The sequence below is a fragment of the Aotus nancymaae genome, unplaced genomic scaffold (assembly GCF_030222135.1).
Source record: "Aotus nancymaae isolate 86718 unplaced genomic scaffold, 86718_ANA_hifiasm-v0.15.2.pri h1tg000018l, whole genome shotgun sequence".
In the NCBI taxonomy this organism is placed as follows: Eukaryota; Metazoa; Chordata; class Mammalia; order Primates; family Aotidae; genus Aotus; species Aotus nancymaae.
In genome coordinates this window covers 6521538-6542111 of record NW_026988430.1, presented here as the reverse complement: position 1 = coordinate 6542111, position 20574 = coordinate 6521538, and the positions used below count along the sequence as shown (strand labels likewise).

At 52.7% G+C, this 20574-nt stretch overlaps 1 protein-coding gene across 4 annotated transcripts in view; it reads right to left on the bottom strand.

Moving 5' to 3' along the window:
- FLCN (folliculin) overlaps positions 1 to 19943 on the bottom strand; it is a 28315-nt gene extending 8372 nt beyond the window's left edge. Inside the window, exons 1-8 of one of the 4 annotated variants that reach the window (XM_012442003.3) lie at positions 18195 to 19943; positions 16288 to 16401; positions 15014 to 15104; positions 11361 to 11634; positions 9070 to 9216; positions 5243 to 5464; positions 4094 to 4254; positions 195 to 286 (exon numbers count right to left, since the gene is read on the bottom strand). In XM_012442003.3, coding sequence (XP_012297426.1) covers positions 195 to 286; positions 4094 to 4254; positions 5243 to 5464; positions 9070 to 9216; positions 11361 to 11609 — 871 coding nt within the window. In that variant the 5' untranslated portion in view covers positions 11610 to 11634; positions 15014 to 15104; positions 16288 to 16401; positions 18195 to 19943. Of the gene's footprint in view, positions 1 to 194; positions 287 to 4093; positions 4255 to 5242; positions 5465 to 9069; positions 9217 to 11360; positions 11635 to 15013; positions 15105 to 16287; positions 17127 to 18194 lie in introns of those variants that run through there. The other 3 variants (XM_012442006.3, XM_012442002.2, XM_012442007.2) reach the window with 3 other exon arrangements.
- Positions 19944 to 20574: the final 631 nt, after the last annotated feature.

The following is a 20574-nucleotide window of genomic DNA, read 5'->3' as shown; positions in this document are numbered from 1 at the left end:
ATGGCGGTCAAGGCAAACGAGACAGGAAATCACAACAATCACACCGAGCTCAGCGCAAGCTTCCCAAAGGCTCATCCTGGGCTGCTTCAGAGCTGCATTTCCCTCCTTCAGCAATTCCTGCCAGGAGAGCAGAGAGCTGGTACCACCCCACGGCCATCTGAGCCAAGGCCCCAGAAACAGCACCCCTGGCTCACCTGCGAGCTTCTCCATCTGGACCAAGGTGTCCTCGGTCGGAGCGCCTTCCAGGAGCTTCTCGGTCAGCCGACTGCCACATGCTTTCAGGAGCCTGGGGAACACAGCACCACCTATAAGCCTTCTTGCCAAAGGAAAAAGCAAACCTCTCACCCAGCCACTGATCCTACCAGGTTAAAGAAAATATGGCCAGGCGCGGTGGCTCATGCCTGTAATCCCAACACTTTGAGGCTGAGGCGCGTGGGTCACCTGGGGTTAGGAATTTGAGACCAGCCTGACCAACGTAGAGAAACCCAGTCTCTACTAAAAATACAAAATTAATCGGGCATGGTGGTGCATGCCTGTAATCCCAGCTACTCAGGAGGCCGAGGCAGGAGACTCACTTGAACCTGGGAGGTGGAGGTTGCAGTGAGCGGAGATTGTGCCACTGCACTCTAGCCTGGGCAACAAGAGCAAAACTCCATCTCAAAATAAATAAATACATATATAAATAAAAAGAAAATGTGAGAATAAAAGAGCACCACAAGGGCACAACCAGCCAGATCCCAAGTGCAGGCAGTTCCACACGCCAGTGAGCAAGGTCCTTCAACAGGCAGCATGGGAGGAACTGGGAGGGGAGGGGATGCGAGGAGGAGCTGTTCTAGACAGAGGGACTTGGGGTGCTGCTGCGACGCCAATGCGGTCACTTGTGAGACAAAAAGGAAACGGACAAGGGCTTGCACCCTGGAGAACACTCAGGAATCTGCCCATTTTGTTGGACATGATCACCGTATGGTGATTGTATTTATGACTAGAATGATACAACTCAGATTTGCTTTAAAAAAAAATTCCAGGCCATGAGCAGTGGCTGACACCTGTAATCCCAGCACTTTGCTTGGGGTCAAGGGGGAGGTCTGCTTGAGACCAGGAGTTCAAGACCAGTCTGGGCAACATAGCAAGGTCCAGTCTCTACAAAAAATGAAAAACTGAGCTGTGTGTGGTGGTGCACGCCTGTAGTCCTAGCTCCTCAGAAGGCTGGAAGGGTCTAGACTGCACCACTGCACTCCAGCCCAGGCAGAGGACTGAGACCAGCCTTAAAAAACAAACAAACAAGAAAACCCCAGCCAGGCATGGTGGCTCAAGCCTGTACTCTCACATACTCAGGAGGCCAAGGAAGGAAGATGACTTGAGCCCCGGAGTTCAAGCCCAGCCTGAACATAGCAAGACTCCTGCCAAAAATGGGTTACGCACAGTGGCTCATGCATATAATCCCAGACCTTTGGGAGGCCGAGGCAGAAGGATCACTTGAGGCCAGAATTTCAAGACCAGTCTGTGCAACATAGGGAGGAAGACACCATCTCTACAAGAATAAAAAAGAAAAAAACTCCAGAAAAAAAAGTGACAACAGAAGAAAAAGCAGGAAAATGCTCATAACCACTAACACTGGAGGACAGGAATGGAGGCTGACTAAAGCTTATTCTTTGGGTCTGCTTGAAAATTTCTATAATAAAATGATTTTTAAAATACAGGGGAGGCTGGGCACGGTGGCTCATGCCTGTAATCCCAGCACTTTGGGAGGCCAAGGTAGGTGGATCACCTGAGCTCAGGAGTTTAAGACCAGCCTGGCCAACACAGCGAAACCACACCTCTACTAAAAATACAAAAATTAGCTGCCATAGCAGTGGATGCCTGTAATCCCAGCTACTCCGGAGGCTGAGGCAGGAAAATCACCTGAACCTGGGAGGCGGAGGTTGTAGTGAGCCAAGATTGTGCCACTGCACTTCAGCCTGGGCGACAGAACAATATTGTGTCTCATAAAAAATTAAAATAAATAAAATAAAATAAAGTGGGGGGAGCTGGGCACGGTGGCTCACGCCTGTAATCCCAGCACTTTGGGAGGCCGAGGCCGGTGGATCACGAGGTCAAGAGATCGAGATCATCCTGGTCAACATGGTGAAACCCCGTCTCTACTAAAAATACAAAAAATGAGCTGGGCACGGTGGCGCGTGCCTGTAATCCCAGCTGCTCGGGAGGCTGAGGCAGGAGAATTGCTTGAACCCAGGAGGCAGAGGTTGCGGTGAGCCGAGATCGCGCCATTGCACTCCAGCCTGGGTAACAAGAACGAAACTCCGTCTCAAAAAAAAAAAATACAGGGGGAAGCTAAGAGAGTGGATCTGAAGTCTTCTCACCACGCAGGAAAAGTACCCGAGGTGAGCCATATGTTAAGGAGCTTGATTTAGCTGTTCCCTGTTGTACATTTATTAAAACCTCATGTTATACACCATAAAACATACACAATTTTTACCTGTCAATTCAATTTTTTTTTTTTTTAGATGGAGTCTCACTGTGTAGCCCAAGCTGGAGTGCAGTGGCACAACCTCGGCTCACTGCAACCTCTGTCGTTCGAGTTCAAGCCATTCTCCTGCCTCAGCCTCCCGAGTAGCTGGGACTACAGGTGCCCGCCACCACACCAGGCTAATTTTTGTATTTTTAGTAGAGACGGGGTTTCACTATATTGGCCAGGCTGCTCTCGAACTCCTGACCTCAAGGGATCCACCTGCCTTACCCTCCCAAAGTGCTGGGATTACAGGCGTAAGCCACCACACCCTGCCTAAAATATATTAAACTGTGTACTAGAGCCCCAGCTACCTGAGGGCTTAAGCCTGGGAGTCTGAGGCTGTGGTGTGCTATGGTCACACCTGTGAATAGCCACTGCACTCCAGCCTGGGCAACACAGTGAGACCCTGTCTCTAAAAGAGAAAAAAATTAAAATGCTGGGTGAAAGGGTCACTTGAGTCAGTAAGTTTGAGGCCAGCCTGGGCAACATAGTAAGACTGTCTCTACAAAACAACTTTAAAAACACAGGGGAATTAGCTGATGCTTTCCCTGTCTGCCCACAGATCCTCAGGAGCTGCACTCACGGGCTTACCCCGAGGGACCTGATCCACACCAAGATCAGATTTACACGTGAAATCCTAGACTTCGAGCTGGTGCTGCACAGGAATGAGAATCTGGGGCTGGAGCTTATGGAAGGAGGGAGTATATTCTGCTGTGGGACGAACAGAAGCCACTGCTGGCCGGAGGACAGACCAGACTGCTGGTTGTTGTTTTTTTTTTTTTCTTTTTTTCTTTGAGAGGGAGTCTCTGTCACCAGGCTGGAGCACAGTGACGCGATCTCTTCTCACCGCAACCTCTGCTTCCCAGGTTCAAGCATTTCTCCTGCCTGAGCCTCCTGAGTAGCTGGGATCACAGGCGTGTGCCACCACACATGGTTAACTTTTTTGTATTTTTAATACTCGGGGTTTCACCGTGTTGGCCAGGCTGGTCTCAAACTCCTGACCTCGTGATCCGCCTGCCTTGGCCTCCCAAAGTGCTGGATTTACAACCATGAGCCACCGGCCTTTTTTCCCTTTTTTTTAGAGGCAGGGTCTCACTCTGTCACCCAGGCTGGAGTGCAGTGGCATAATCATGGTTCTCCTGGGCTCAAGCAACCCTACCGTCACAGCCTCCCGAGTAGCTGGGGCAACAGGTACATGCCACCATATTTGGCTAGTTTTGTTCCTTTTTTTGTAGATAGGGGTCTATGTTGCCCAGGCTGGTCTTGAACTCCTGGGCTCAAGGTATCCTCTAATCTTGGCCTCCCAAAGTGTTGGCATTACAGGCTCAGACACTGCGTTTTTATATCACTGGGAAATGAATTCCACCTCAATACATTTTCTGCACACTCGGGGAAAGAGACCCAGAGAACAAGGACTCTTGGCTCAGATCTGTGCTCAGTGACAAGTGCCCACAGGCCAGTGCTCCTCGCAGAGGCAGCAAGAAAACTCAGCTACGGACTGTTCTCCCAAATCTGTGGATGAGCCGACCAATGTGTCGTGACTGCTCTATCCTAACGGCTGCCAAAAGCGGAGACGCCGGTTACCAGGCAAAGGAGGTGTGCAGACACGCCCACAAGTTGTCATCACTTGTCAGCGACGTCAGCGAGCGGGCGGCATTGCCGTTCCTCTGGTGCAGGAACGGTGTGAAGGCTGTGTTCATCCTCTGTGCACGCTGCGGGCATCCAAACTGCTCTGCCTCAAACACCTGAAATGCAAAGGGAAGGGATGGCGTCTTTAACTAAGCCAAAGGTGCCAGCAGCCTGGACCCTCACTCGTTCATAGCCAACTCCGGGACCTGAATCCTGGACTCCTGGACACAGTCCCACTGCACTCTCTCCATGCAGAGCACTCAAAGTGCCACCAGTCGAATTGTTCCCAACAGCATGGCTCTGCCCCCACCCCAGCTAGATCAGGAGCCACCTGAGAACAGCAATCGGCTGTTTCTCCTGTCCTCTTCCTAACAAGCAACCCGAGGCACCCAGGGGGATTCTCATGAGTGGCTATCTGCACTGCTGCCCACCTGTCTCCACCTCCCCTTCCAGGTGCACTACTCAGACCCTTGGCTGAGGGACACGTGACTGGCTCTGGCCAACAAGCCGAGAGAAACAAGGCACCCCAGCACCCTCTGTGCTTCTGGAGGGCAGAAGGAGCAACACTTCCATAAGCTGCCGCTCTGCCTGCCAGGATGACCAGAGCAAGCAGAGAGAGCCCTGCTCTCCCGTAATGCACACAGCATGACAAGAAACAGGCCCTATGGCTTGAAGGTGCTGTGCTGAGAACTGGGGGCTGTTTGTTACCAGGCACAGCCTAGCCTGGCCTGAGCCTCAACTCCACAGCTGGAGGTCTACATTCGGTGGTGCAGCTCAACGGGATTAATGGACGTCCATGGGATGAAGGCCAGAGGAAGCAAAGACAGCAGGGAGGAAACTTGGGGTCTGACTGCAGCAAAGACACCAGAGCTGAAGGAGAACCAGGACAATGGAGGCAGGAGAGACCAGTAAAGCAGGCAGAAGGGACTGGGAGGCTCCTCACCATGACCTCCACCCCTGAAGCCAAGAGACCACAGTTCACACAGTGCAGTGGACACAGGCGGAGGGGAATAAGCTCCCAGGTTCCAGGCTTCAACCTCGGCACAGAGTGACTGCTGCAGTGCAGGGCCCCCGCCACCCCCGCCACCCCGTCTCTGAATTTACCTTGAGCGCCTTGCCCTGGAGCTCGTCGATGATTCCCCGGACCTTCCCCAGCAGGAAGGGCCAGGAGTTGATGAGGTAGATCCGGTCCATCATGATGGTGATGACGCTGTACCAGCGCTGGAAGCCCCTGGCCAGGCTGTCCTTGATGAAGAAGGTATGGCTGAACACAAAGCCATGCTGCTCATCTCCGAAGAAGATGGGGCCTTCGCGGCCAGGGCAGACCTGGCGGGAACACCAGGGACTCAGAGACAGCCCTTTCCTCGCTTAGCGACACCAAATCAAAGCCTCCTCTTCAGACTTTTCAGAGTCTGTCGGCACAAATCAGCCAGTGTTAATAACAGGGGAGAGTGGCAGAGTGGAGGCCATAAGAGCCAAGGACTCTGCACCCTTCTGCTCCTGTGATCAAGCTTCCAGCAACACTTGTCATCGTGGATCATAAGGGCCGGTAACAAGGTTCATTGCTTTTTTTCCCACCTTGAGCCATAAATAACTCCCATGCATGTGTCACACTTCTCCCAGACTCAAATGCACCAACTTACTCACCCAGAGCGTGCAGAAGAACCAGCAGGTCAAAGCAGCCTCTGCACTCTTCCTGCACTGAAATCTGCACATTTTATTCTATTTTTTTTTTTTAAGACGGAGTTTTGCTCTTGTTATCCAGGCTGGAGTGCAATGACGCGATCTCGGCTCACCGCAATCTCCGCCTCCTGGGTTCAGGCAATTCTCTTGCCTCAGCCTCCTGAGTAGCTGGGATTACAGGCATGCGCCACCACGCCCAGCTAATTTTTTGTATTTTTAGTAGAGACGGGGTTTCACCATGTTGACCAGGATGGTCTTGATCTCTTGACCTCGTGATCCACCTGCCTCGGCCTCCCAAAGTGCTGGGATTACAGGCGTGAGCCACTGCACCCGGCTATTTTTTGTTTTTTTGAGACGGAGTCTTGCTCTGTCTCCCAGGCTGGAGTGCAATGGCACAATCTCAGCTCACTGCAACCTCTGCCTCCTGGGTTCAAGCAGTTCAGCCTACCAAGTAGCCGGGATTACAGGCGCTGCCACCGCACCCACCTAATTTTTGTATTTTTTAGTAAAGATGGGATTTTGCCACGTTGGCCAAGCTGGTCTTGAACTCCTGACCTCAGGTGATCCACTCACCTTGACCTCCCAAAGTGCTGGGATTACAGGCGTGAGCCACCATGCCTGGACTTTTTTTTTTTTCAATGTTTTTAAAAATTAAAAAAATAATAATTATTCTTTTTGAGATGGAGTCTCACTCTTGTCATCCAGGCTGGAGTGCAGTGGTACAATCTCAGCCCACTGCAACCTCTATCTCCTGGGTTCAAGTGATTCTCCTGCCTCAGCCTTCCGAGTAGCTAGGATTACAGGCATGTGACACCACACTAATTTTTTTGTATTTTTAGTAGAGACGGGGTTTCACCATGCTGGCCAGGCTGGTTGTGAACTCCTGACCTCACGTGATCTGCGCACCTCAGTCACCCAAAGTGCTGGGATTACAGGCATGAGCCACCATGCCCAGCCCTGCATACTTTATTCTTTTTTTTTTTTTTTTTTGAGACAGAGTCTTGCTCTGTCACCCAGGCTGGAGTGCAGTGGCATGATCTCAGCTTATTGCAACCTCCGCCTCCCAGGTTCAAGTGATTCTCCTGCCTCAGCCTCCCAAGTAGCTGGGACTACAGGCACCCGCCACCATGCCCAGCTAATTTTTGATTTTTAGTAGAGACGGGGTTTCACCATACTGGTCAGGCTGGTCTCGAACTCCTGACCTCGTGATCCGCCCGCCTCAGCCTTTCAAAGTGCTGTGATTATAGGCGTGAGCCACTGCACCCAGCCCAGCCTACTTCATTCTCATAAGAGGACTTCAGTCCCTCCTCATGACATACTTACTCTTCTTTAATACACAATTCTAACAGATGTGCCCTGATGCCTGCGAGCAGACTAGCAGCAAGAAATTAAAAGGAAAGGATGGCTGAGGGCGGACACACGGCCACATGGAATGAGAACTAACAGCAAGGGAGCTTGGTGTGTCTAACTGGGTGGACCTGATGACAAGGAAGTTTAGTAACTGAACAACGAATTCTCTGTGACAGACAAAGATCTGCGTTCAAAGTCAAGAGCCACAGCAGCAGCGATGGAGCTTAGGAACAAATCATCCACACCTTAGCAGGCTGAGAGCAGCACGTGACCATGACTGAACCTGGGAATGAGGACCAAGACAATAAAAAAAGGTGATGTTGGCCGGGCGCAGTGGCTCACGCCTGTAATCCCAGCACTTTGGGAGGCCGAGGCGGGTGGACCATGAGGTCAAGAGATCGAGACCATCCTGGCCAACGTGGTGAAACCTCGGCTCTACTAAAAATACAAAAATTAGCTGGGCGTGGTGGCGCACGCCTGTAGTCCCAGCTACTCGGGAGGCTGAGGAAGGAGAATCGCTTGAACCTGGGAGGCAGAGGTTGCAGTGAGTCAAGATCACACACTGCACTCCAGCTGGGCGACAGAGCCAGACTCTGTCTCAAAACAATGAAAGGTGATGTTGATACAATGAACCACCTAACCTAGAAATGCTTCCTATCTTAGGAATATGTCCATCAAGAATGGACAAACGGCTGGGCGTGCCAGCTCACACTTGTAGTCCCAGTGGTTTGGGAGGATGAGGTGGGAGGATTACTTGAGTTCAAGACCAACCTGGGCAACATAGGGAGACACCATATCTACAAAAAAAAATTTTTTAAATACAAAACCAGCTGAACATGGTGGCACACACGAGTGGTCCCAGCCACCTAGGAGGCTGAGGTGGGAGGATCACTTGAGCCCAGGAGTTTGAGGTTGCAGTGAACTATGATGGAACCACTGCGCTCCAGCCTGGACAACACAGCAAGACCCCGCCTCGAAAAAAGAAAAAAATAATAATAGCTGGGCGCGGTGGCTCACACCTGTAATCCCAGCACTCTGGGAGGCGAAGGCAGGTGGATCACAAAGTCAAGAGATCGAGACCATCCTGACCAACATGGTGAAACCGTCTCTACTAAAATACAAAAATCAGCTGGGCGTGGTGGTACGTGCCTGTAGTCCCAGCTACTCGGGAGGCTGAGGCAGAATTGCTTGAATCCAGGAAGCAGAGGTTGCAGTGAGCTCAGATTGCGCCACTGCACTCCAGCCTGGTGCCTGGCGACAGAGCAAGACTCTGTCTCAAAAAAAAATTAAAAATTAAAAAATAAAATAAAATAATAATAAAGAATGGACAAATATAAAAGTTTGGTGCTTAAAGTGCAAAGCTAGCCCCCATTCAGAAAATGCTCAGCGAATCCAACATGAGCTGTTGTTTTTGGTTTTTTTTTTTGAGACAGAGTCTCACTCTGTCATCCAGGCTGGAGTGCACTGGCAGGATCTCGGCTCACTGCAATCTCCTGCCTCCCGGGTTCAAGCGATTTTTCTGCCTCAGCCTCCTGAGTAGCTGGGACTACAGGCACATGCCACCATGCCCAGCTAATTTTTGTATTTTTTTTTTTTTAGTGGAGACAGGGTTTCACCATGTTGGCCAGGATGGTCTCGATCTCTTGACCTCGTGATCCACCCGCCTCAGCCTCCCAAGTGCTGGGATTACAGGTGTGAACCACTGTGCCTGGCCAACATGACTTCTGCAATTCTGGACAATGGAAGTGTCCTGCACCCAGTGCTGTGCTGATCCACAGGTCTGCCCTGAGAGAGGACCAGCACCTGCCTCCCTGTGCAATGCTGGCTCCGAGCCCACCCAGAGCACCTGGGAGCATGTGAGTTCCCACAGAGCCTGTCTCTGTGGTCACGATGCTTACCTCACAGCTCAGGCTCCGGACACAGGCCTGGCGGACAATGCTGAAGAGCTGGGGGTGGCTGGGGTGCTGGTGGCTGACGTATTTAATGGAGGTCTCTTTATCGTGGCTGATATACCCTGGGTGCCCTGCAGCAAGTGACCGGCAGCCCTGTACACGAAAAGGAAAAGAAAACCTGTTAGCTGGGAAGCAGGGCAGCCAGCTCTCTTAGGCTTATGCAAATCCAAGCTCAGACAACTCAGGCTATTTTTGTACAATAATAATTGGCCTCCAGATTTATACTTACCTGAAGATTTAAATGTATCCTAAAGAGGAAAACAGAACCCAGAGATCACAAAGATTACCAGAGGTTGTTCCTAACAGATATTTGCTGAGCACTTATGAAGTAGGCAACATGAAAAGGGCCCTGCACGCTCCATCTCATTCAATCCCAGGTGCCACCCTCTGAGATAATGTCACTGAGAAGCCCTATTCTACAGAAGACAAAACTGAGGCTGAGGCGGGAAGTAGCTGGCCCAAGGGTGAGGGGCTCTGTGATGGTAACATTACCCACTTTCTGGGTGATGTTATCCAACCCAGCCTCTGTCCTTGGTCCTGAACTAACATCTGAAAGGGGCCACAGCCACAGGTGAGAGACCCAATAATAAACAGTGTGGGCACCAGGCTCCAGAATGTTGCTGTGGCAGCTCAGACCAGCTGCTGCCCCGCTGTAGCCGCAGCCACTCTGGTGCTGAGGCTGTGTGCCCTGGAGCTACCCCTACCCCAAGACTGCATAGCAGGGCACCAGGCAAGCCCCTCCCCACAATGTCACAGGTTTCCTCCAAGGGCAACCCTAACACCAGCTCGAGGATGCCCCAGTGGCCTGGTGGCGCCTTCCTTCCCAGGTCTGAGGTGCTCCCCACACCCCATTCCTCAAAATCGTTTCCCGAAATGGATGCAGCTTTCACACATCCTCTGCTTCTGCAGAGGAACCGAAAGAACATGCTGTCAGCTGGGCGCGGTGGCTCACGCCTATAATCCCAGCACTTTGGGAGGCCAAGGCGGGTGGATCACGAGGTCAAGAGATTGAGATTATTCTGGCCAACATGGTGAAACCCCGTCTCTACTAAAAATACAAAAATTAGCTGAGCGTGGTGGTGCACATCTATAGTCCCAGCTACTCGGGAGGCTGAGGCAGAAGAATTGCTTCAAACTGGGAGGCAGAGTTTGCAGTGAGCCGAGATTGCACCACTGCACTCCAGCCTGGTGACAGAGCATGACTCTGTACCAAAAAAAAAAAAAAAAAAAAAAGAACAAGCTTGAGTTCCTGTCTGCACCGCAGTGGCAGGTCCAGCACCCAGCCCTGATGTCAGGCCCTGACCCCGGTCCTCCACACAAACAAGTGGCCCACTGGGGAAAACTCACTCATTCCTGAGAGCTCCAAAGCCAGTAGTGACCCGCTAAGAACACGGGGTGAGGGTCCCGGGAGCAGGGGGCTTTGGGGACCCATACCCAGAACAGGCTGGAGTGTGTGAACAGAAACATGAAGGCTACAGCAAGGAGGCAGAGTGGGTTAAAAAAGCTAAAGTCGGCCGGGCATGGTGGCTCACGCCTGTAATCCCAGCACTTTGGGAGGCCGAGGCGGGTGGATCATGAGGTCAAGAGATTGAGACCATCCTGGTCAACATGGTGAAACCCCGTCTCTACTAAAAATACAAAAAATTAGCTGGGCATGGTGGCATGTGCCTGTAATCCCAGCTACTCAGGAGGCTGAAGCAGGAGAATTTTCTGAACCCAGGAGGTAGAGGTTGCGGTGAGCCGAGATTGCACCATTGCACTCCAGCCTGGGTAACAAGAGTGAAACTCCGTCTCAAAAAAAAAAAAGCTAAAGTTGGCCAGGCATGGTGGCTAACACCTATAATCCCAGCATTTTGGCAGGTGGATCACCTGAGGTCAGGAGTTCAAAACCAGCCTCACCAACGTGGTGAAACCCCATCTCTATTACATCTCTATTACAAAAAAAAAAAAAGGCCGGGTGTGGTGGCTCACGCCTGTAATCCAAGCACTTTGGAGGCCAAGGCGGGCAGATCACCTGAGGTTGGGATTTCAAGACCAGCCTGACCAACATGGTGAAACCCCGTCTCAAAAAAAAAAAAAAAAGGAAGCTACAGCCAGGATGAGCAGAACTAAAGGGCCCCTGAGAAGCAGTCTGTCGCCCCAGGAGGCCTCATTCACTGCTTTCAGGTCATCCTGTCCATCCCACACCTACTGCAGGGACCACAAAACCAAGACCCCAAAGACACAAAGACACTTGCCTCACACATGTCCGACTTTTTGGGCCCCGGGCTGCTGGACTCGACGCTGGTCCCCTCAGCAGGGCTATGCGCGCGCATCCGGCTGCTCATCTGAATGCCACCTTCCTCTTCCTCCGCCTGCTCGCCCTGGCCAGGGCTGTCCTCATTCCCAGCCCCTTGGGGAAGGGGGGCATGCAGGACCTCCGTGCAGAAGAGAGTGCGGGGGCCGTGGAGCTCGCAGAAGTGGCAGAGAGCCACGATGGCATTCATGGTGACTTGGGAGATCCCAAGAGGCCTGTGGGGGACAGGGGACACATCAGCTGGCCAGTGCCCTACTCCATGAAACCTCCCCAGTCCCTCTGGGGCACAGGGAGCACCTGGGTGCCATGGGCTTTCTGCCCAGGAGAGGCCACCTGCCCGTTTCCCCTGCCCACCACCAGCACTGCTGGGCACCTGTTTTGCCCCAATGCTGCATCAGCTGCAGGAGAGAGGAGAGGAACTGAGATAGGATAGGGTATTTGCACGGGAGTCACAGCAAATGGGGGAGGGGACGATGTGGAGCAATGATCGCACAGCTGGGGCTGTGACAGAGCCACAGAGCCCACGGTGCAGGGAAGGAATGTCTTCTAGTGACATGACTGCAGCCAAACATGACAAACCCCGTGGGAACAAACAGATAAAAGGCCACAGGGAGAGGGTCCTCCACCCGATACCTATCTTGCAGGGCACCTGCTCCATGTGGGGCGAGGTGCTAGGTGACACAATGCTGCCCTCGTGCAGCTTACCTCCTGCAGAGGGTGGGGGATGGGCACAGGAAAACTGCTCCCTCCTGCAAGAGGCCCGTGCAGGGAGTAACCAGAGGAGGCGAGAGAAGCCTAGAAGGACGGGCTCACAGGGCCAAGTGAGAGCTGAAGAGCAAGGTGTGTGCCGCGCTGCCCGAGGGGCACGAGGGGTCCAGCGTCGGAGAGGAGCAGGAGACAGGGTGAGGCTTTAGGAAGCAGATCTTACAGCTCCCCAGGCCATGGAAAGACCCTGGATGTGTTATCAGAGACTGGGAGACTGGGGGTTCTGATGAGACATGAGAGGATGTGAATTTCACTTGAAAAGTCTCCAGCACTGTGGGAGGCCGAGGCAGCTGTATAACGAGGTCAGGAGTTCAAGATCAGCCTGACCAATATGATGAAACCCCGTCTCTACAAAAATACAAAAACTAGCTAGGAATGGTGATGCGCACCTGCAATCCCAGCTACTCGGGAAGCTTAGGCAGGAGGTGGAGGTTGCAGTGAGCCAAGATCATGCCACTGCACTCCAGCCTGTACGACAGAGTGAGACTCCATCTCAAAAAAAAGAGAAGTCTCACTCATGCCTATGTGCAGAAAAGATGGTAGGGGCCAGGGCAGAGGTGGGGAACAAGCTGAGGAGCCCCACTGACTGATCTGAACAGGATGGGACAGTGGCCCAGGCTAGGGCCACAGACTGTGAAGCAGCATAGTGTGGGTGGGGGTGCAGAGTGAGGAGGAGAATCAAGCAGGGGAGGAGGCCCATTGAGTGCCTACTGAGCCTCCATGGGACAGGACACAGCAGCAGAGCCAAGCGTTGCAGTCAGGGCTGGTGCGTGGGACCTCTGTGAGTGGAGCCCTTGCAGGCTCAGAGGTGGAGAAGGGAGGTCTGCTGGCCACGGTGACCGAGCACAGGCAGTGAGGCCGCAGCAGAGCTCCAGGGTCACCCCAGTGACCAGGTGATCAAACGGCTTTACCAAGGCGGGACTGGAATGTCACATGGCCTTAAAAAGGAAGGAAATCCTGCCACATGCTATGAGACAGCTGAACCTGGAGGACACGAGCCAAGGGACTACGCTGGTCCCAAAGGGACAAATACTGTAGGATTCCACTTAAACATGAGGTACCTAGAGTCCTCAAACCCACAGAGACAGCGGAATGGCGGCTGCTGGGGGCTGGGAGGGAAGAGTGGGGCTCGGCTCTGGAGATGGAGGGTGGCGATGGCCACACAGAACATACTTCATGCCATGGCACTGCACGCCAAGCAGTGGTTCAAATGGCACATTTTAGGACACATGTTATTTTACCACAATCTTTCAAAAAGGGGAAGTGGTGACCTGCAGAGCAATGATGAGGTCAAAGGTGACCTTGACAGTTTCCAGTGGAGGAAAAGCTCACAGGAGTGGGTACAAACAGCCCTTTAGAGAGTTTCTGTGGCAGAGCCAGCAATGGGACACCTGGTGAGGACATGGAGTCAAGGGAAGCCCCAAGCCTGGCCACAGTACAGCTGGGATGCCGGTGGAACCATGTGAGGGCCAAGGGCAGCTGCAGGCACAAAGTCTGAGGGGCCCCACGCACTTGCTGCAGAGGGCTGGCTGCGGTGGCATAAGGCAGTCCACCTTCCTCATGGGTATAGGAAGGCCAGGGGAGGCCTTCAAATGGGGGTGTGTCACGGGGTTCTGACAGGCAGAGAAGTTCTGGAAACCAGACCGCAGAAGCAAAGGTGCACAGTGGGGACGGCCACAGCCAACAGCCTGACACGTGACGTAGCCTGACACATGCAGCCAGACCCACACTGTCCATATGGTGGCCACAGTCAATTGTGACATCTTTAATTTAATTGGAGAGGCTGGGCACGGTGGCTCATGCCTGTAATCCCAGCACTTTGGGAAGACAAGGTGAGTGAATCACTTGAGGTCAGGAGTTCGAGACCAGTCTGGCTTTTCAGAAGCAAAGAAGAACCCATCTCTACTAAAAATACAAAAATTAGCCAGGCGTGGTGGTGGGCGCCTGTAATCCCAGATACTCAGGAAGCTGAGGCACGAGAATCACTTGAAACTTGAACCTGGGAGGCGAGGTTGCCGTGAACCAAGATCACGCCATTACATTGGAGCCTGGGCAACAGAGTGACTCAGTTTCAAAAACAAAAACAAAAACAAAACAAAACAAAACAAAACAAAACTTAGCTGGGTGTGGTGGCGTGCGCCTGTAGTCCCAGCTACTTGGGAGGCTGAGGCAGAAGAATCACTTAAACCTGGGAGGCGGAGGTTGCAATCCTCACTACTTGAGAGGCTGAGGTAGGAAAATCACTTGAACCTGGGAGGCGGAGGTTGCAGTGAGCTGAGATTGCACAACTGCATTCCAGTCTGGGCAACAGAGCGAGACTCCATCTCAAAAAATAAATAAAATAAAGAAATAACAAATACATTGGCTAGGACAAAAGCTCAGCCCTTCTGTCTCACCGGCCATATCCTGAGTGTTTGCCAGGCACACGCTACTCATGCCACGCCTCTGAACAGCACAGGTCACACGGTATTTCTGCCTTCACAAAAAGCCTCATTGGCCAGTCAGACTTGCTTGGGACAATAAGGAATCATGTAAGTTTCTGAATGTTTGACTGAGTAGTGGACACTGGCCAGGACCCAAAGCCTCTTCTCTTCTGGGGAACACCCACCCCCACTACGGACCCAAAAGTCAGATGTTCTGCCTTCACTCCTGACAGGCAGGGTGTGGACACAAACAAGGCATGGCCTGCCAAAGCCCCTAACTCTAGGAAGAAGCAAAGCAGTGAAGTCAGAATGTGCACAGTGGCGGTGGGGCCCCCAGCCAGCCTCCTTGCCAGTGGCCCATGCCTGAAGCCACTTCTCCAGTGTGCCTGCAAATGCTGCCACCCACCTGACACTTCTGCAATTGGCTGCTCGGCTGGCACGAGCTGCTACGGCACCTGTCCTCCTGCCTGAGATACGGCTGAGCACGAATGGTCACACTGGGAATGGCAGAGGCAGACAGAAAACAGACATTTGAAGAGAATCTCAGCTGGGCTGGCGGTGAGGCAGGTGTGGAAGTCAGAAAGGGAGATCCTGAGTGTGGGTGGCAGGGAATGGAGGGCTGGTGCTCCTCGGGTGCACTCCAAGAGGGAGGCAGGCAGGCAGCAGGAAAGGAGACAAACAGCATTTAAGAGACAGCAGAGGCCGGGCGTGGGGGCTCACGCCTGTAATCCCAGAACTTTGGGAGGCCAAGGTGGGCAGATCACAAAGTCAGGAGTTCAAGACCAGCCTGGCCAACATGGTGAAACCCCATCTCTGCTAAAAATACAAAAATTAGCTGGGTGTGGTGGCGGGCACCAGTAATCCCAGCTACTCAGGAGGCTGAGGCAGGAGAATTGCTTGAAACTGGAAGGCGGAGGTTGCAGTGAGCCGAGATCACTCCACTGCACTCCAGCCTGGGTGAAAGAGCGAAACTCCGTCTAGAAAAATAAAAATAAAAATAAGAGACAGCAGAACTTCTAGCTGAAAGCCCTGAAGGCTGAACAACGACGCAGCCTGCAGGACGGAAAAGGACACGGCTGGGGACAAAGGTCAGGAAGTTCCACACACCTTAACCTGGTTCGCTCCTCACCACTTGGCCTCCACTTGCAGGCCTCCTGCTCCGAGGACCCCTTGCCAGCCCACTCGAAGAGCTCCCCTCCACCCCGACACCCTTCCCTGCCCTGCTTTGAGTCGTAGAGCTCCTCATAGCAGAACTGGGCCTCCACAGTGCCCTCCTGACACACAGGAGGCACCAACTTCACATGTCAGATAAATAAGGGGACTGATAAGTTACCCTTAAAAAGATGACAGGTTTTGTCAAGAAAAGGGGAGGAATCTAGGGGCAGCAGAGGTTCAGGAGCCACGGCTGTGGGGAAGGCCAGAGTCTAGTGGCACAGGAACCAAACAGACTGAGTTTCAATAAAGGACCCACAGGGCTCACCACGGTGAGTGGCTTAACAAGCCACCTTATGAGAGGAGATGGGATGACCACTGATGGAATAAGGGGTAGCAGGACCCAAAGGAAAGGTAAAGGCATTAAGCCCCTAAAACGGAGTCTAACACGGTTCCTTCTAGCGAGACATCCACAGGAGAGCAAGCCTGGGCCAAGTCTCAGCCCACCCGCAGAGCACCCACACTAACCTGCCACTCGGCAGAGTCACACTTCCACTGTCCACACCAGCCCAGCACACGGGAGGCCACTGCCAAATGGGTCAGGCATGGTGGCGGCATACATCCTTAAAGACCTGGCGTTTTCTAGGTAAGAGAAAAAAAATCAGAGCTAATTCTAAGATTAGAGGCCTCTGTAGCCTGAAAAAAAAAATGTGAGCAGTTTACAGCCAGTCTCAAATGAGGACATCTCTAATGAGGATGTAGACATTCCCCAGGGTTCTGAATGGCTTAGCAGGCCTCGAACCTTCTGAGCAGAGCTGACGACAAGGTGACACTGCAGCTGACATAGCTGAACCCTTCACCTCTGAAACACTCTAAAGCAGTATTTGATAAAGGATGTCTGTATCTGTTTAAAGATGGAGTCTTGAGGCCAGCTTAGTAGCTCAGGTTTGTAATCCCAACACTTTGGGGAGCTAAGGCAGGAGGACTGCTTCAGCCCATGAGTTCAAGACTGGCTTAGGTAACATAATAAGACCCTGTCTCTACAAAAAAAAATTTTTTTTAATTAGTGGGGGCCAGGCACGGTGGCTCACGCCTATAATCTATAATTCCAGCACTTTCGGAGGCTGAGGAGTGTGGATCACAAGGTCAGGAGATGGAGACCAGCCTGGCTAACACAGTGAAACCCGATCTCTACTAAACATACAAAAAATTAGCTGGGCATGGTGGCACACGCCTGTAGTTCCAGCTACTGGGGAGGATGAGGCAGGAAAACTGCTCAAACCTGGGAGGCGGAGGTTGCAGTGAGCAGAGATTGCCCCCCTGGACTCCAGCCTAGGCAACAGAGCAAGACTCCGTCTCAAAAAAAAAAAAAAAAAAAAAAATTAGCCAGGCGTGGTGACACACACCTCTAGTCCAAGCTACTTGGGGGACTAAGTTGGGAGGATCACTTGAGCCTGGGAGGTCAAGGCTGCAGTGAGCCATGACTGAACCACTGCACTCCAGCCTGGGTGACTGAGCAAGTCTCCATCTTTCTTACTGTTGGTTATAAGGGGGTTGCTCTGGCAGCATCTACATCACACCAATTACCTTTCAGGCTGTAGGTCTGGCAGCTTCCTCCTCAAATGGGAGAGAGAAACCAGAGGCAGTGTTGCCAAGTGACTTCCCAGCACCCAGGGCCAACATGGGCTAATTTTTTTTTTTTTGGTGGCAGAGTCTCATTCTGTTGCCCAGGCTGGAGTACAGTGGTATGATCTCAGCTCACTGCCACCTCCACCTCCCAGGTTCAAGTGATTTTCCTGCCTCAGCTTCCCAAGTAGCTGGAATTACAGGCGTGCGCCACCATGCCCAGCCTATTTTTGTATTTTTAGTAGAGAAAGGGTTTCGCCATGTTGGCCAGGCTGGTCTCGAACTCCTGACCTCAGGTGATCCTCCTACCTTGGCCTCCCAATGTGCTGGGATTATAGGCGTGAGCCACCGCACCCTGCCAAAACATAGGCTCCTCTTACTTGTTTTTCCTTTTAATGAAAAGCACTCGCCAGCGCAGTGACTTAAGCCTGTAATCCCTGCACTTTGGGAGGCTGAGAAAAGCAGATCACCTGAGGTCAGGAGTTCGAGACCAGCCAGGCCAATGTGGTGAAACCCAGTCTCCACTAAAAATACAAAAAATAGCCAGGCCTGGTGGCACGTGCCTGTAGTCTCACCTACTCAAGGAGAATCGCAAGTGGAGGTAGCAGTGAGCTGAGATCACGCCACTGCACTCCAGCCTAGGTGACAGAGTGAGATTCTGTCTCAAAAAAAAAAAAAAAAACATGCACTTGTCGGGTGAGAGCTCTGACTCCATGGATCATGCGTGCCAGAGGCCCAGGTAGCCCCTGAAAGAGAGGGAGGTGCCCTAGAGAACACTTAGCTTTGTGGTCACGGGAGCCTGTCCTCACCAGCCAGGTGACACCAAATGTTACTGGACCTCTCTGAATACCACGCAAAAGCTGAGAAGCAGAGGCCTCTCAGGATTCACACTACACATGGAATCAGAATTCTGGGCAGCGTGAGGTCAGTTCTTTACTCACTCTTCAGTTCCAATCTCTACCAGGTGTTTGCTGAAGAAAACAAACCGGTTTGAGTATGTCTCACAAGTCTTTGTTTCCAACAAGCTTTCCAGAACCTACGGAGGAAGCTGAAATTCCCTGGCTGAATCTCTTCATCATCACACCCAAAGACAGTATTCAAATCCCCTGATGTGGTAGTCTGTCCACATCCCCCTCCCACAATGGCTGAGTCCCGGACCTGGACAGTGACCTACTTCACCACCTGACCTGTGGTGTGCCCTGGCCCTGGGTCTATTTCACCCCTACTTTCTATGGTCTTTTCATAGCACCATGGAGAATTAAAGAGGACACTAAGGGCACTCTATAAATAAATAAGGCACTATAACGGATCTTAACCAGCAGAGGACAACAACAACAAAAATACTTTTTTGTTTTCCTTGAAACAGTATCACTCTGTCACCAGGCTGGAGTGCAATGATGCAATCTTGGCTGACTGCAACCTCCGACTTCCTAGTTCTCCTGCCTCAGTCTCCTGAGTAGCTGGGATTACAGGCATAAGCCACCATGCCCAACTAGTTTTTTTTTGTTTTTTTTTTTGAGACAACTTCTCGCTGTTGCCAGCCTGAGGCTGGAGTGCAGCGGCATGATCTTGGCTTACTGCAACCTCCGCCTCCCAGGTGCAAGTGATTCTCCTGCCTCAGCTTCCCAAGCAGCTGGGACTACAGGTGCACACCACCATGCCCAGCTAATTTTTTGTATTTTTAGTAGAGACAGGGCTTCAACAAGTTGGTGAGGATGGTCTCGATCTCTTCACCTCGTGTTCCACCCACCTCGGCCTCCCAAAGTGCTGGGATTACAGGCGTCAGCCACCGCACCCTGCAGACACACACCTTCTATAACTAGTCTCCCACTGGGGAGCCTCATGAAGTCAGCAGCTGGGATCCCAACAAGCCCAGGGTGAAAAGTTCTGCAGGGGATTACTGCCAGCTCAGACCCACTCTCACTGTGGCTCTATTTCCACCATTCCCTTGGATTTCCATTCACAGAGCTCCCTGACGTTGGACATTAGAAGGGCAAACACAGTGTCACCTGCCACTATTACTCAATTTTGATGACCACAGTGATAATCTGGCAGTAAACTGGCTGTGGCCAAAGGCTGGAGAGCCAGTACCTAATCCAGCAAGCTCCTCCTTCCCCTGTGTCCCCATGGCTGTTGCTGACCACACCTTGGACTTCAATCTACAAGCCAATCAATTCTTTCCAGGTGATAAGGACACGACTGACAATACTCTCAACTGGAGAGACGCGCTGTCTTCCACCCTCCCTGGAGGACACGGTGCTACCCTATTAGCGCATTAGAGGGCCCTCCTGAACGCCAAACTGGGAGAAGAGGATTACACACATCCTCTCTTCCAAACAGAGAGCGAAGACAAAACCTGGGAGAAGGGAAGGCAAACAGTCCTGTTTCATGGCAACGTAAAATGAGAATAAATCAACGACCCTGACCCGGGGTTTGAACCTATGTCAAAGTCCTCATCCCTACATACTTGGTTAATGGGCATGCCCCCAACCTATCTTCAAATCTCAGGGTCTCGGCGACGCCTTGCACTCTGGCCCTAAACCCTCCCCCATTACTCGTCCACCCGGGACCAACGCAAACTCGGTCATGCCCCTCCGCCAACCACTCAGGCCCCCGCCCACCAGCTCCCCAATCCAGACCCGCGGGACACCTGCACCCGGCAGCCGGGGTCCCACTCCGCGTCCCAGCCCAGCCCCTGACTGCGCCGGGTAGGTGGTCGCTGCAGGTCCCGGACTGGCGGGATCACAGGCAGGCTCCCGAGCCCACGGCAGGGACGCCAGCCGGGGTGGCGAGGCTCTCAGTCCCGGCTCGGGCTCGCAGGGGAGCTAGCAAAGCCAGGAACGGCCACACTCACCCGTGGTCTCGCAGCCCCGCAGCCCCGCGGAGACCCAGGCGCGTGACTCTCCGGGCCGTACCACCGCCTAGCTCTGCGGTGGGGGCGCGGGAGCCGTTCGAGCGCGTCCTGCACCGCGAAGCGAGCCAGACCTCGCCAGCTCCCGCATGCCCAGGAACACATCCCGAGTTCTGCCACTCCGAGGTCTGAAGAGGAAGCAAGGGCCCTGCCCGACAACCACCTTTCCCGCCGACCCTATTCCGGTGCCCCTCTCCGTGAAGTTCCGAATGGTTCAGACTGCACCGGGCAGGGCTGCTGGGGGGAAACCATTTCATTAAGTGTGGGGGGATGCTGAA